Source organism: Patiria miniata, unplaced genomic scaffold (genome assembly GCF_015706575.1).
Source record: "Patiria miniata isolate m_02_andy unplaced genomic scaffold, ASM1570657v1 HiC_scaffold_2, whole genome shotgun sequence".
Classification (NCBI taxonomy): Eukaryota; Metazoa; Echinodermata; class Asteroidea; order Valvatida; family Asterinidae; genus Patiria; species Patiria miniata.
The window spans coordinates 13,319,137-13,336,124 of NW_024037058.1; the positions used below are offsets into that span (position 1 = coordinate 13,319,137).

Consider the following 16,988-nt stretch of genomic DNA (forward strand, 5'->3'; position numbering starts at 1 on the left):
GTCTCAAGGTTTATTTCTCCGAAGGTTCGATAGTCCCAATCGGTGATGTAGTGCCTTGATGCTGGGCCTCGGCCTTGGCCTCGAGGCTTGAGGGCAAAAGTCTTGGCCTTGTCTACTGCGCAGGTGAAAAGTGGAAGCCAAGCATAGCCACAAGGTATGCATGGTACCATTAAAGATAACTTTGTTTTATGAGGTTTTGGAAAGAATGCATGCGAAATGTTAAATGCCGTCATGTAGCACGGACAGGGTAACCAATAACACACATCAATCTGCATGGAATTGAAAACTTGCGGTACTTTATCTGAAAGGAAAAGAGGACCTAATTTTAGCATAGTTAATGCTTTGCAAGTTGCTATCGATTTGTTGCTTCTACAATGTACATGATATTTTTCATATGTGAAGCTTGCTGACTGAATAATGCACCTACTTCAACAGTTACGAGTTTCAAATTTGATAATATAATGAACCTTGCTTTTCAGTGTGGAACAGACCTTGCCAGCTTTATCCAGAGGAGGGACGAGGAATGCAGCAAGACGGGAGTAACTCTCAAGACATACCATGGACCATTTCTTCAGTTCTTTAATGAGGTGACAGTGGCAAAGCTGTTTCGAGATGACCGTTTATGAAATTAAAGTTTTAAAATAACATATTTAAGGTTTTCTGAAAATTTGGGAAGTTCATTTTTCACAATAAACTGATACAAAATAATTTTTTTGTGAAAAGTGACGCAATAACATTTGGAAAGAAACTAAACCTTTTTCAACAGCTTGTTCTCATCTAGTAAATAATTATCTGAAGTTGCTTCCTTTCAAGATGAATCAGAACAATTTATACCAAGTTTTGAAAAATCTACTTTCAAGATTAGGCAATTGTTAATAAGATTTATAATGAATTACAAGACAATTCAGCAAGTCTATCTGTAAAATTGGCAATTTGAAGAAATCAAATGCTGAACTTAAAGTACAAATCTTGAATATCATCCAACTTCTATTGGGGAGAACCACAAGATGGGTTCAAACTCAAAGTTAAAATTGACTGAATCTGAGGGAGAGGGTGACGATATTACGGAAACTAAAATATAACATCCACTTATTAAGCAATGATGTCATTTGATGCAGGCCAGGTCGGTTGTTTTTGTTTGTCTTTTGTTTACAACACAGCGCCAATTCAATCTGCAACAGCAGCGATGCTTCAGATGCTTGCATCTGTTTAAAATTCAAAATTGTAATGTTTTTTGTATATCAAATTTCCACTCTAAGTCAGAGAGCAATGATATTTCATCTTTAAGAATCAATTCAACTCTTAAACTCTCAACTTTATTATAATTTCAAAATGTGAATTCATGCGCTGTGTCCATTGTAAATTTACGTACTGATATTCTTTGAAATAAAACCTACATGCAGAGGATGAACCCCAGCAATTATGTTGGTCTATTAAATCTTTTTAACCTGTAAACTAATTAAACCACTTGGCAACTTTAACCAATAAGATTGGTCTCTCCAAACAATGTAATTGGTCAAACATAACCAATAATATTGGTCATTCCAACCAATGTTCTTGGTCAAATTTAACCAATAATATTGGTCATTCCAACCAATACAATTGGTTATCTTTAACTAATAAGATTGGTCATTCCAACCAATATAATTGGTTATCTTTAACCAATATATTGGTTGTTTTGACCAATATGTGATGGTTAGTACTCTAACCCATGTCGGTTGGTTGAAAAATTAACCAATCAAGACTGGTTATGGATTGGTTGAAAAGGTCACCAATCTTGATTGGTTAAAAAACAACCAAGACATGTTGGTTAGTATTCTGACTAATATAGATAGGTTGAAAAGCAAACCATTTCAGATGGGTTATTTTAACCAATAGATTGGTTGGACACATATCTACCAACCACATTGGTTGAATTTGACCAATATATTGGTTATTTCAACCAATCTGTTTTTTAGAGTGTAGACACATGGATTACAAGATACGAGAACTGTTCGATTGCCTCATTGATGTTCTCCGAAGTCACCGTGTTAAAATTAGAAAAAGTTTTAACTATAGAAGGTTGTGAATCTTTTCTTTCAAAACTGAGGGAGGAATTATTGCAGTCATATTTATTTTATCGTCAATGTAAAATTGTGTCATATTTCATTTTGTTCCCGGGTATTTTCTTGTTGTTTCTTTAGAGTGTGTATTTAATGTGAGTGTAGACCTATGTATGTCAACTAGGTTGTTTGTTTTTATGGTTTGCATATTTCTCTCTGGGGAATGGGATTGCTTTTGTTTCTCGGTTTTGTTTTGTTTTGTTTGTAATAATCTTTTTAGCCCGTTTGTCATTCATTCCCGTTATTGAGTCTGGTTGTTTGTTTTGTTTGTTTGTTTGTTTGTTTGTTTGTTGGGGTGTTGGGGTGTTTGTTTGTTTGTTCGTTGGGTTGTAAGAGTATTTACTTATTAGTTCGTTTTTATATTTTTGTATCTGTCAGGTTTGTCTAATGTTTCACCCTATGATTTTTTTGCTGAGTCTTGTCTCATCTCCCAGTCTTGTCTCGTCTCGTCATGTCTCGTCATGTCTCGTCATGTCTCGTCTCGTGTGGTTTCGTATGATTTGTACAATTTACTTTTCAATAGTACTTTAATTTTTATGAATGGAATTTTAAATCTCTTTTATTGGCAGGGGTTTAGATAATCGTCTGGTGACAATTTGTTTTTTTACTTTTACATATCCGTGGCAGCCTGTCCAACTTTAGCTTTTATTTTATGTTTTAAGATTTAAAATAAAATAATTGAATCAAATAAATCAAATAAAGTTTCTTCAAGTCTTTATTACGCTAGAGATTTCCAGATCGCAGTACATAATGAGAGGCAGCCCGAATAGGCGCGACCTAATCCGGCCAAATTATGATTTAGTTTATCTGTAATAATAAAGAATTTTGGCCCCTGCACTTGAGGGTCTGTATTTGTAGAAGTGAAGGATCCATGTCCCTGAATTTGGATTTCTGAACAAAACATTTGAATGGAATCTATGTTGATATGGAGTGGAAGGAATCTGTTTGTTTTTTGTTTTTTCAAAATGGCGATGGGGTGATCATCGTTGGAGGAAAAATCACCCAAAAGTCATAGGTCACCCCCCCCCCAAAAAAAGATTTCCAAAAAGGTAAAGAGGATTAATTCAGCTTTAATTCAGCTTTAATTCAGATTAATGTTCCCCGATTTGTTTAAATTGGGGTATTTATCTGCACCCTTAAACGGAGCGCTGTAAATTCAGGGATCGCATCAACAACTGCTTTCACACAGTCGTGTTTGTGTACCATACTTTCCCACACATAATCTTTTCATCTGGAAGGCTCATGTCACAGGAATGTCCCATTAAATTGTTTAGAAATATGTTGAAAATAACATCTTCATGGATTCCCAGCACAACTCCTCACAATAAGCCCAGTGTTAACAATATTTCTCGTTGTGGGTCTGAAAATGAAAATTGTCGGTTTGTGTATTATGAATATGATCAAGTGAAATTATTTATGCAGTATTTTGCGCATTTCCCTCAAAATTGCAAATTGTAATATTGTACATTTTTATCAATTTGCTAGAATATGTGATACCTCGTCAACAAGTATCTTTTAACGAAATTCAATCAGAATATTTATCAATTTTAAAAAATTATTTTAGTTGTTTTGTTACGTGTTGGTGTCCCTGCCACACTGTACGATGGTGTAGCCGTGCGTTATGCACGTGGATTGTATACTTTCGTTTTGACGGGGACTTTACTGAATAGAGTCTGGTGACTGTACATAGAAATTTCTTTGAATAAAAGTCGAATCGTTCATTCATGTGCACTTGTTATGCAAAGCAGGGGCAGTGGTTCAAGGATATCTATTTCGACTTGCAGAGAGTGTGCAAGAACGCGACTTGAATGCTTTTATGTGTTCACAATACAACGACGCTGTTTAGTTATTTCACTGTGTGACACAGTGAGAAATTTTGGAATCATAATGGCGTCAGCGATACTTGCTGGGGAGCTCTTGCGTACGACTTTCTGTACTTTGGTACTGCTGTCTCCATGACAATTGTGTGTACGGTAACCCGATGTACCCAGATTTTTAAAGACGAAATTGCCGACTTCAAACTTGTTAGTGCCATATTTGGCAACTATATGTGCGTTATTAGTTTAATTAAACAAATGAACAGGTTAATTAAACATAGTACCATTGAAGGTACCTTAAAAGTAAACATAACAGCATAGAAGACCGACAGACGAACATAAAATGTTACAAAATAAACATATTTATCAGGATAATTTTTTAGGGCGTTACCGGCAAGTTAACACAAACTTGGTGTCAAATAGATCATGGGAGTTACTTTTCTTTGACTTTTCATTCAAGTTTACATAAACTTTAACTGTATGACCTGCAGTGGTGTAGCCACAGGGGGCGGGGGGGGGGGGGCATGAAACCTTGTCGCCCCCCAGCCGCCCCCCCCCCACTGAGATTTTGAGTTTCTAAAAAAAATTTCATTGATCTACATGACGCCCCCCCCCCCCCAATGAAATGTTCCATCCCCCCCAGCGCCCAGAAAAACTACGTTGTCCACAAAAAGGTTTAAATTGTAACGCCGGAGAAGTATATGCTCAATTCCTGGCTAATGTTGAAGGGTTTAGGGCAATAAATGCATTGCCAGTTGATGTAGAATACGGAGCCGAAGGGACAGTAGAAACTTTTGTGGAAAATAATGCCTCGTGGCATCATTCCTGAGGTAATCATTTATGAGATAATCATGACGTACCGGTAAAACATTGCTTTTTAACGAATCATTGATCACAACAGGGGATAGGAGCGAGGGTCAAATGTACATGTACATACATGTTTAATTTATTACAAATTAGGAAACATCCCTCATTTTATCAAACTATTTGTATTTAACTCTTTTAAAGATAGTCTAAGAACAAAATTGGCAACTGCACTGATTTCCTTGATCTCAGAAATGTATATTAAATGTAAAAAAAACGATCCATAGCTTATTCCTAACTAATATTTCAATTTTAATGTATAAGTGTGCAATAATTAGCCGATGACGTCATAATGATGTCATAAATAACCCTTCCCATCATCAATATTTTTGCATCCTACTTTTTTTTCGAAGAAGTAAACAATGGAGATGCTTTGGTGTGAAAATGGTGCTTTTGTCCACCCGTGTCACGATTATATCACTAAGGTACCTCACGTTTCCGCTTATCTTTGGAACACTAAACATACTAATAATCAATTACAAAAACTCTTTAAGCATAGAATTTGAGCCTTTCTCTCTAACTTAAAAACAACATCTCACAATACCACATACTGTTTGCATGTTAAAACAAGGTGTCAATGTGACTACCCTAAATCCATGATTTTAGCCTAAAAACATGTCTTTTGACCCCCAAAAGGGGTCTGTTTGACCCACAAAATCACCCTTAACTATATTCCATCCCCATGACATACTCAAATGAAAGAGCTTGCTGTCCCCTTTAATTTGATACCACATTTGTTGTTGTAATGCTTGTAGTTCTGAAAAGAATTATCAATTTTTTTTTTTTCATGTAATAATTAGCTGATGACGTCATAATGACGTCATACATGACCTTTCCATCGTTCAATTTTTTGCGTCCGTCTTTTTTTCGAAAAGGTACACCATGGAGATGCTTTGGTGAAAAAATGGTGCTTTTGTCCACTGTGTAACGATCCTTAGCATTTTTGTTACTAATGTACCTCACTATTCGGAGAACATCATGCAGTCATTCATCCAGTTTTCGATGTGGGTGTGTCAGCTTAAAGTTGATGTTTCGCAACCCAGACCAATTTCCGATTAAAACGAAATCGTCACCTAAATGTCATGTTTTCGTAGTGCACACAAAACCAGGCTAAATGATCCCATGAATAGTTCATAAGACCCAGTGATTTGTTCGTTATTGTCTTTACAAGTCAGTGATTCCGCCTGATTATTATAACAGGCTATAGAATTTTAACATTTGAGAATAGCGGTTGTTTACCCCTTTACTGCTCTCTGTTCTAATATGAGGGCATCTTGCAAATGTATGGGTGGGTCAAACCGCATCGTCCATCATTCCATCCAACCTGCTCGGTGGTCCTCCAGATAGAGCCGCAGTCCTCGCCTTCAAAAGCGTCGTCCGGTTGGCCAGTACGCCACCCGCCGTTGTAGTCAAAGCTCGTCCCGTCACTCCAGGTGAATTGTCCTTCATTAGCCAGGTCGCTGTGCCCAATCCAGATGGCAGCAGCCACAATTCCCTCCTTGGTAGCAGAGAGGTACTCCACATCTGGAGCAGGAAGTTGTTTTCCCCTGAGCTGTGAACGGACGCAAGGTGCCCCTGGCCGTTACGGGTGAAGAACTCTCGGCAGTGCTCCTCGGCCGGTTGCCAGGTCTTGGGCGGGCCAAAGAAACGGTAGCAGTAGTTACCGTAGCGTGTCCAGAACGGTGGACAGTCATCCGCGGATACTAAACCGAGGACCAGAAAGAACATCACGCACGAAATCTTACGGAAAGCCATGATAATGATCTTCAAGTCAGGTTTGCTGTGTGTTCTTACTGAGGCTAGTTGCAGTCGATGAATGATCTGGAAACATAAAGTACTCCACTATTCAACATCCCATATTAAGGTTTCCCAATTTGATGCATGAGTTTCAAGTAGGTTTCCACCCCCATTGAACTTTGGACAACGTTACACTGTGTAGGGCCTATTCCACAGAACAACATGTATGTGGTTCCTGCAAACTACATTTTTTCATGTTAATCATACAATGCCATTATCTGTTCATGCACATCAGAAAGATTTTTTAAGCCTGCTTCTGCTAAGATTACAGACCTATGTGTATAATTTATGAATTTATGTTGATTATTCACAATTATGCAAACTGTCCTTTCCATCGCACAGGTACATGAAAGCTGCCACGTGCCAGGGTGATCGGTCCAAAACAAGGGCAAGATGAACAACCTGTTGAACAACGCCCCGGCGTCCTATGGGGGAGGGGGGGGGGGTGCCCTGATCGAGTTTGCGCAGGGCGAGTACTTCTACATGGGCAGCCGCAACAACAACTTCAGCAACCGAAGCCAAAAAGGAAGGCTCATGATCAAGTAGGCGCTCCGGAGACATTGATGACAGCAACGTCTGATTTCAAAGAACACTTTCTTGAAGCTCGGGTTGTGTCCAAATTATAGACCATCGTCATGTTGCGGCCATCTTGATTTGTCCCATTAAAATCAACGTAACCAAAGCGAGGTTGGTAGGAAAATTAGTCTGGTTCCTTTCTGCACACAAAAATTATCATTCAGTACTGTTGTTGGATACAGGGCACATGATCGAAATGGTGGCAGCATGACAAGGGTCTATTGAGGTACCTCCAGCATTAACACACTAGCCGAAAGTTTTGACCGGGGAACATGAACTTTGTATGTTATCATTACCCATTGTGACTGGATTTACCACGTTGCTAAATTGTTCTGTTGAATTCCGATAGTGGTTTTCAATAAACTCTGAATTATTCTGCCCAAATGTATTAATGAAGATATCAAAATTATTATGATTTGTATTTGTATATTTTAGATCACACGTCACTCATCTACATGTACTTATAGATAATATAAACTAATCCACTTTTTAGTACTGTCACATGTGCCTTGTTTTTATATATTGTATGTCTTTCATATCAGAGTTATGCATTATTCTAGTAATAACGTCTTTATATTTCACATGAATGTATATACCATGTCATATACATGTACTTCGGTTCAAAACAAAGTTTAAGCGAAAAGAAAGGAATCCACAAAAACAAGTAATTGTAATAAAATGAAACATTCCTTGTCTACTGTTAATACCGATCAGCATTTTATAATTGTACTGATACTTAATTTTGCTAGTATATTTTTTATTTTCCTATAAAATTAGGTAATGATTGTAAAGTAACACAGAGATAAAGGGCTACATGCAGTGCTTTGCTTTAATGAATATATTTTAAGTACAGGTCTTCACAGATTATATTAGATTATAAATCTCAGTCAAAATGAGTATAAAATTTGTCTTGGCAGTAGGAACGTTTAAATCACATTTGTCTCTAGATCAAATCGAAATGTATTCCTCATGCACTATTAGGTTGTTTTCTAGAAACTTTGAAGGCATGTTCTGCCTTGAATTTTCATTTCATTGACTTACATTCACACCTTCAGAAACTGGTGATACTGCCAAGAATACTGATTACAATGATTAAAATTCCCATCAGGTTACAATGATGATAGTATAATATAAGTTGTGCAAGGCATTCTTTTGTGTATTTTGTGATACAAGCAAGTCTGCTGGTTCAGACGTTTTGGAAGTTGGAATAAAACTCACGCAATATTAAAGTGTCTTACTTAATTAAACTGTTCTTGTGTGAACTGTGAACACTGGGGTTAATCGTTGCAAGGGGCTCTCCCAAGCGACTTTGCCAGTACGTCAACCGAGTAGAACCAATAACTACATGTACATGTATGTATAAGATTTGTTGCAGATTGAAGACATTACATATTTCATAACTTGTTCCTTATTTTAATGCAGGCTTGTATACAGAGTTTTACTGTCGCTATATCGTGCAATACTTGCATTACCTACTGCGGCAAGCGTACTTCAAAAGCTAGTTCAATATGCAGGGCCAGCTATATGCCTACATGCGCTGTTTAAAGATATTTGCTTTTCTTATCAAATCGTCTTTAAATCGAGCAAAGTCATACCAATGCAATTTTTAAAAGCCAATTCACATGAAAGCTATAAAAGCAATTGGAAATTATTAAGAAATGAACTTGCAGTGTCACTGATCTGAGGCTCTCGAAAGTTTTCGTTTAAAATCGTTTTTGTCACTGTATCAGATCCGATTAGTCATGGAGGTTGATATAGTGTAAACCTCTGTTCAAAAATGCTGTGACTTCCAGTGGTTCGAGTGAATCCTTGAGACATTCACCTGATGTCCAGTCGAGAAGGCATTTATCATCATCCAGTTTTCGATGTAGGTGTGTCAGGTAAAGTGTTTTGCAAAGCTTGTATTTAACAAGGCCAATTTAATTAAACAGAAGTCGTTGGGATTACATGTTTCAGTAGGGCACACACTAAATCAGGCTAAAAGACCCAGTGAATATTTCACAAACTAAGATTCGGTGCTTGTCGATTGGCATTTCTGATAAAGGTTATGGTATTGCCTTTACAATTAACACGTTAATGTTTCACCATCTGTCATGTATAGCGGTCGTTCAACCCTTAATACCCATCACTGTTATATGAGGGAATCTCGCAAATGTATGGGAGGGCCAAACCGCAACCTTCATCATTCCATCCAACCTGCTCGGTGGTCCTCCAGAAACAGCCGCAGTCCTCAGCTTGTCCACCGTCGTCCGGTTGGCCAGTACGCCAGCCGTTGTAGTTTAAGCTCGTCCCGTCACTCCAGGTGAATCGTCCTTCATTCGCCAGGTCGTTGAGCCCAATCCAGACGCTAGCACCCACAACGCCATCGTTTGATACCAGAGAGGTACTCCACATCTGGAGCAGGAAGTTGTTTTCCCCTGAGCTGCGGGCGGACGCCAGGTGCCCCTGGCCGTCACGGGTGAAGAACTCTCCGCAGTGCTCCTCGGCCGATTGCCAGGTCTTGGGAGGACCGAAGAAACGGAAGCAGTTGTAACGGTAGCGTGTCCAGAACGGTGGACAGTCATCCGCGGATACTAAACCCAGGACCAGAAAGAACATCACGCACGAAATCTTACGGAAAGCCATGATGACGATCTTCAAGTCAGTTTTGTTGTGTTCACAGGCCAATTTGCCGCGGTGAATGAATGTGTAAATGTTCCTCTTTACTATTCGCTTTATCGTTTTTTGCTATTCGCTTTCAATTTAACGTTCTTGTTTTGTCCTCTATTTGGCATTTCATTGCTTTCCGGGCAACAGAGTGACGTGTGAACCCGGATATGCACCCGACATTTATACTGGGTGCGTTCGAGTAGCTCACCCGGATGCCGGCTCGGGTTTGCCACGTACGGTTCGAATTAGCTCTGACGTCATTCTTGGGAATGTGGACTAGTGGATAGTGGAACTATGGATCGCAAGATCTGTGGCCCGAACCACCTACTATGCCTATGTCCAGTTTCATTGAATATTTTTGTTCTTTGGGATAAGTTTAATTCTAGGGAAAACAATACCAGAACCTGCGTGTTTTCCGTCCACACAGCGTGATAAATATTCATTTTAGGGTGCGTGATGTGATTGGTTGTAATACGATGTATGCTGCCAAAATAAAATAAATACGCATCCGGGTGAGCTTCTCGAACGCACTATTGCCAGGCACAATAGAGCTTGAAAGTTCACCCCTTGTAAAAACTAGCTAGTCCAACAACAGAGGGCGCTATTACAATTGATCCCGATTATGCTTCTATCCAGGTTACATGCAAATCTCCATCTTGATGCAGGAAAATTGCTGTTTTTCAACATTTAATCACCCTGACATTGTGTTACCTAAACTATAATTGTTTAATTCCATTCCTGTGGTAATATTTGATATGATGAACAGTTTATTTAGAATCTATATTCGCCTATAATTGTCACATTGTCGGATCTATTATCATTTCATTGAGTGATAACTGTTGTAACTCTCTATTATTAATTCATTGAATGATTGCTCTCTATTATTATTTTCATTTACTGATTACTGATGTAATTCTCAGTGATATTTCAGCATAAAGATACAAAGAAACAAAGAAACAAACACAGATGTGAAGAAAAGGACAAAGGGAAAGAAAGAATAAATCACTGACGCTGAACTTTATCGGCCAGAAGTAACAGTTAATGGAATCAAGTTCACATTTATTAGATTAACATCCACCCAGCTACCCAAGTTCAGAACATAATTTGGGCCTTCGAGCCGGATCTCTTGATCGTGATTTCGTTTGAAAAATTGTCAGATAATCTCCATGCATCATGGAAAACAATGTTGACACGCCCGTGTCTGTACCATCGGCAGTCCCCCACTACCTGTGACGAACCTGAGGGGCTGACTCTTGGGGGGGGGGGGAGGTGTAAAACTAAATCTTTTCCAAACTTATGTACAATACATAATTGTCCATCATGTACTTCATGCTAAAACTTAAGAAGTTGCACGTGACTGTAAGGCAAAAAAAAAAATACTCGGTCTCTGGTCAGCGCGCGCGTCGATTTAATCATGCGCGTCAACCTTTTGTTTCCCTTCAAATTAACACGGAAGCTACAACAGCGCCCTCTATTGCCGCACCTCCTCAAATGTTTGTACCAAGGAGCACCAAGGAATGGGGAAATTGCACCAAGGCAAATGATAAAGGGCACCAAGGCATATTATGGAGGACACCAATGTATAATGAGGACACAAAAAAGCAAAATAGTACCCACCTTGTCTGTACAATTGAAGCTTGAAAAAAAAAAGCCAACCCCCCCAAAAAAAACCCCGCGTCGCCGCATCAATTCCGGAACTTCAGTCTGACCAGAGACCGACTTTTTTTTTGGGGGGGGGCCTAACATTACCACACATTATCTTGCCTCTAAAAAAAATCATAAACAATGTCCCGAATTGTTAATTTTTAACAAGTATTTAATGTATTTTGTTTGCTTTTTTTTGGACAGTTACAGTTTGGTACTTACAGTTTTATGGGTGAGTTAGGGGGTTCGTTTTTGGATTTTTTTGTCTGGGGTGGGGGGCCGACCGACCGACCGACCGACCGACCGACTGACCGACCGACCGACCGACCGACCGACCGACCGACACCCGAGTGACTTGTATAGAAGCGCTGTTGCCAGAGCTTTCAAAAAAACCCACCATGATCCGTTCTTGAGAATTCGGTTGGAAGATCCGGGTTCATACTAATAAGATCCAGAAACAGGAATGCAATTGCCATGTGATGCAGGGATCCAAAGTCACAGAAGTCAAACCTTGTTTACAGCAAGTAAGATTCTGATTCAAACTCGTCCCCGGGGCCTACTTCAACTTCGGTTTCTTCAGTTTACAAACCTTGAGGTATATACATATAAACCTAGTTCTTTTATTTCCGATTTGTTACCACAAGCAACAAGCGAATGTGTTTTATCGTATTCTTGGTGATAGGAGAGTTTTTAACTCTAGCCCTACTTTAACCGTCCTGAAAATCTGCACCCTAGCTTTATGCATTGTTTTCACTTAATTTACCCCGAGGTTATAAGAAAAAGACACCATTTAGCCGAAAGTATTGACCAGGAAACTTGAACTTGAAGTAGGCTATATTATCACTCATGGAAAATGAAGTTACCACGTAGCTAAAGTGTTCAGTTGAAGTCGGATGAAAGTTTTCAATAAACTCTCAATTATTCTGCCCAAATGAATGAATGAATATATAAAACTTGAAGGATATTTTGAATTGTATCTGTTTAGTACATTTTAGATCACACTTCACTCCTGTATTGATAGATATACAAAAAAGGCTTTTCTATATGTTGCATGTCTTTCATATCTATTTATATGTGCTTAGTAACTTCTTTTTATTTCACATGAATGCATATTACCCATTTTCGTAGCTCCATCATGTTATATGTTGCTCTTTAAAGGTTTAAGTGCAATATAGGGAATGCGCGTAAAAAGGTACTTAAACTAATTTGAAAACATCCCATTTATACTTTTGGTACCGAGCAGCATTTAATATTGAACACAGTCTCTTTTTTGCTCTGTTTCTATTTTCCACATAAATTTGTTTTGCAGGTAATAATAATTGTCAATGTAATACATAATGAGAAACACAATACAACCAAAACAATAAAGATGAAGTGCTATAATGAATATATTTTCAGTACATGAAAAAGATTATACACAGATTTTATGGGATTTTAAATTCACAATCCAATTCAGTGCTAAGGTGTCTTGGCAACAGGAACATTTAAATCAAATCGGTATCTAGATTCAATCAAAATGTATTCCTCATGAACCACAGTATGTCCCCAAAAAGTGTCCGTCTGACTGTTTGTTTTTAAAATAACTATAAAACCACGAGGTCAAGTTTTAAAATTGTTGGTTGTGCAGATATTCCTACTCCTTGGCCTCAAACCCTATACGTTCCATTTAATTTCAGTAACGCATCATTGCACAATTGTCAATTGATCACAAAACATTTTTGGACATGCCTCATAATCAATTTCAATGCTGTTTTATGTAAGTTGTGTAAAATCCTGCATGTTAGGGGAAAAAGGCTGATGTGGTTTGGGATTGGAATCATTTGCCCTTGAGCATTAAACTGAGGTCTTGCCAAAGATGACTGATAGCCAGGCAAATGATTCCAATCCCAACTGCAGCCCTTTTTACAACATGAAGGATTTTACACAGCTTACTTAACACAGTACTGAAATGGAATAATGCAAGGACAGTGTCCAAAAATGTTGTTGTGATCAATTGACAATTGAGTAGTGATGCGTGACTGAAATTAAATGAAACCCACAAGGGTTGAGGCCAAGGCTTAGGAGTATCTGCACAACCAAACAAATTTCAAAATTGACTTCATAGTTTTGTAATTATTTCGAAAATAGTCAGACTGACACTTGTTTGGGACATACTGTATATTAGGTTGTTTTCTGCTGTTTAATTACAATATTAACCCCTTCAGAAACTGGTGATACTGTCAAGAATACTGATTGCAACGATTAAAGTTCATGATATTATATGGGGAAAAACACCTTTAGGGTACAATATACGTGGATATTGTGCAAGGCATTCTTTTGTGTACTTTTTGATACAAGAAAGTCTGCTGGTTCATACGTTTTGGAAGTTGGAATAAAACAAGCAATATTAAAGTTTCTAACTCAGTTAAACTTTTTGTGTGTGAATTGTGTGTGAACACTTCAGTTAATCGTTACGGGGGGGGGGGGGGTGTCTCCCAAGCGACTTTGCCATTATATCTACCATGTAGGACAATATAAGATTTGTTGAAGATCAAAGACATTAAATATTTCATAACTTGTTTCTTTTTTAATGCAGGCTTAATTACCTACTGCTTGAAGCGTAATCTAAAAGCTACAAGTTCAGTATGCAGGGCCAGCTAGCTACATATACACGTGCTGTCTATAGATATTTGCTTTTCTTATCAAACCGTCTTTATGTCGAGCAAAGTCATACCAATGCAGTTTTTAAAAGCCAATTCACATGAAAGCTATAAAATCAACTGGAAATTATTAAGAAATGAACTTGAAGTGCCACTGATCTGAGGCTGTCGAAAGTATTTAAGTCGTTTTTGTGACTTGTGTCAGATCCAAAGAGTCAGTGAGGTTAATAATATAGTAGAACAAAAATCCAGTGTGAACCGATGCGAGAATTAAAGTGTTTATGAAACATGATCATCAGGCACCGAACTTACTGAAATTACCTTCATTCAAAAATGCGGTGATTATGTAGTGAAATGGTTCGAAGGAATGCTTAGAAAGCGCTCATCATTGAGAGAACATCATGCAGTCACTCATCCAGTTTTCAATGTGGGTGCGTCGGCTAAAGTTGATGTTTCGCAACGTTTGTAAACAAGACCAATTTCCAATTAAACCTAAATCGTCACCTAACTGTCGTTAGGATATCATGTTCCGTAGGGCACGCAAAGCCAGGCTACAAGACCCAGTGAATTGTTGATAAGACCCAGTGAATTGTTCGTAATTGTCTTTGCAAGTCAGTGATTCCGCCTGGTGACAGGATATTGGATAACAGGTTAGTCATTGTTGTACCATCTGGGAATAGCGGTGGTTTACCCCTTTACTTCTCTCTGTTCTAATTTGAGGGCATCTTGCAAAGGTATGGGAGAGCCCAAAGGCAACGGTCATCATTCCATCCAACCCGCTCGGTGTTTCTCCAGAAAGAGCCGCAGTCCTCGGCTTCTCCAGAGTCGTCCGGTTGTCCAGTAAGCCATCCGGCGTTGTAGTCAAAGCTCGTCCCGTCACTCCATGTGAAGCTTCCTTCATTCGCCAGGTCACTGTGCCCAATCCAGACGTGAGCTCCCACAATCTCCTCATTTGGTACCAGAGAGGTACTCCACATCTGGAGCATTAAGTAGTTCTCCCCGGAACTGTGGATGGACGCCAGGTGCCCCTGGCCGTTTCGGGTGAAGAACTCTTGGCAGTGCTCCTCTGCCGATTGCCAGGTCTTGGGAGGACCGAAGAAACGGTAGCAGTAGTTACCGTAGCCTGTCCAGAGCGGTGGACAGCAGGCATCCGCGGATACTAAACCGAGGACCACAAAGAACATCACGCACGAAATCTTACGGAAAGCCATGATGACGATCTTCAAGTCAGGTTTGCTGTGTGTTCTTACCGAGGCTAGTTGCAGTCGATGAATGATCTGGAAACATAAAGTGCTCCGCTATTCAACATCCCATATTAAGGTTTCCCAATTTGCTGCATGAGTTTTAAGTAGGTTTCCACCCAACCTCGTCCCCAGTGCTTACTTTATTTCCAACCGCGTTTCCAATAGTAAACCCTGGATAGGAAACTTTCTTCCTGTATCCTGATTGGATACCGCAATTGGCTAGTAATGGATTTTCATCGTGTACTTGGTGCTATTAATTCACAACGTGCAGTACGTTTTTTTGCGATCATTCGTCCACGCCTTCTCGAAAATACTAATTTCCTTTCCAATTTGCTCATATTAATATGAAATATGATACTGCATGTTGTCTCGATAAGATCGTTACAGATTGATTTCAAAAATCGTGTTTTTAGTAACTCACGCCGTGCTCGCGCTGCTACGAATTGACTCTGTTTTTACCCCAGACACCGCATACAAAAACAAACGCTAATGTGTACCGCATATCCAGGCACCAGACTGTTCCTCATTTGCATACGTGTGCAAAAATCTTGCACATGCAAATGATCCAATACCAGGGTGAGAGAGCAGGTAGTGGTGGGCGCATACTGCTCGACACCCTGGGGACGAGGTTGGTTTCCACTCCATTGAACTTTGGATCACGTTACACTGTGTAGGGCCTATTCCACAGAACAACATGTACGTGGTTCTGTCGAAGTTCGGTAATGGATTTTGGACGATTCCCAAAAAGGTTCAACATTATCACAATGATCACTGCAAAGTAACAGCTGTCAAAAAAAAAAAAAAAAATACGGCAAAGGGGACAACCCAAGCGACGTGAAACGTGACTCGAGGTCAGAGTCTGGGGCAAAAGATGTAAAACTAAATTCTGTCCAAACTTATGTTTAATACATTGCCCAACAAGTACTTCATGCTAAAGCTTAAGAAGTTGCACGGTACAGTCAATTATAAGTGAAGGGGGTGGGATGGGGGGGGGGGGGAGGGGAGAAATATTGAGGGACTAACGAAATAGCCTTAATGTGCTCGTGACTGATGTCTTGTGCGCGTTTTAACATTAATTGCATATTAAATTATGGCCCACGTGACGCTCTTCACGCAACAACGCAAGTCAAAGTGCAGACTGTCCAGTCCTTGATGTTTAATATGGTAACCGACCCTCTCCCATGGTGCACCGACTGCATGCTATTATATACATGTACATGTTGTCACCTAATTGCAGTATTCGCGGCATGGTTCACTCTGCTTTCTTCTCTGTGGTTGCTTATTGTGCGTCACATTCCCTAATATTTGTGACGAATTCTTTAAGAGTATAACTATATTTTTTTCTGAGCGATTTTATAGGAAGCATGTCGTGTTCACAAGTCCTTTTAAATAAAGTTAAAAAGTCTTTAAAACCAATGGTGATCCCGGGACGAATGTTTTTCTTTGACCCCCTCCTCTGATTCGCCTCACTTCACATCCGTATTGTTAGAGGAGGGGGGGGGGGGTATGATCCGTTCTTGAGAATTCTGTTGGAAGATCCGGGTTCATACAAATAAAATCCAGAAACTTTGATGCAATTTCCATGTGATGCAGGGATCAAAATGTCACAGAAGTCAACCTTGTTTACAGCAAGTAGGATTCTGATTCAAACTTGTC

The 16,988-nt window shown here is 39.2% G+C and overlaps 2 protein-coding genes and 1 pseudogene across 2 annotated transcripts; all 3 read right to left on the reverse strand.

Moving 5' to 3' along the window:
- Positions 1 to 5,753: 5,753 nt before the first annotated feature.
- On the reverse strand, positions 5,754 to 6,876 carry LOC119726573 (annotated as a pseudogene).
- Positions 6,877 to 7,959: 1,083 nt separating this feature from the next.
- Positions 7,960 to 9,960, reverse strand: LOC119726571 (alpha-N-acetylgalactosamine-specific lectin-like). The gene has a single exon (XM_038198309.1). It carries the CDS (start codon positions 9,779 to 9,781, stop codon positions 9,272 to 9,274), a length of 510 nt encoding a protein of 169 aa, XP_038054237.1. The 5' UTR covers positions 9,782 to 9,960; the 3' UTR covers positions 7,960 to 9,271.
- A 4,040-nt stretch (positions 9,961 to 14,000) lies between these two features.
- LOC119726572 (alpha-N-acetylgalactosamine-specific lectin-like) lies at positions 14,001 to 15,432 on the reverse strand. The gene has a single exon (XM_038198310.1). It carries the CDS (start codon positions 15,297 to 15,299, stop codon positions 14,799 to 14,801), a length of 501 nt encoding a protein of 166 aa, XP_038054238.1. The 5' UTR covers positions 15,300 to 15,432; the 3' UTR covers positions 14,001 to 14,798.
- Between the last annotated feature and the right edge of the window lie 1,556 nt (positions 15,433 to 16,988).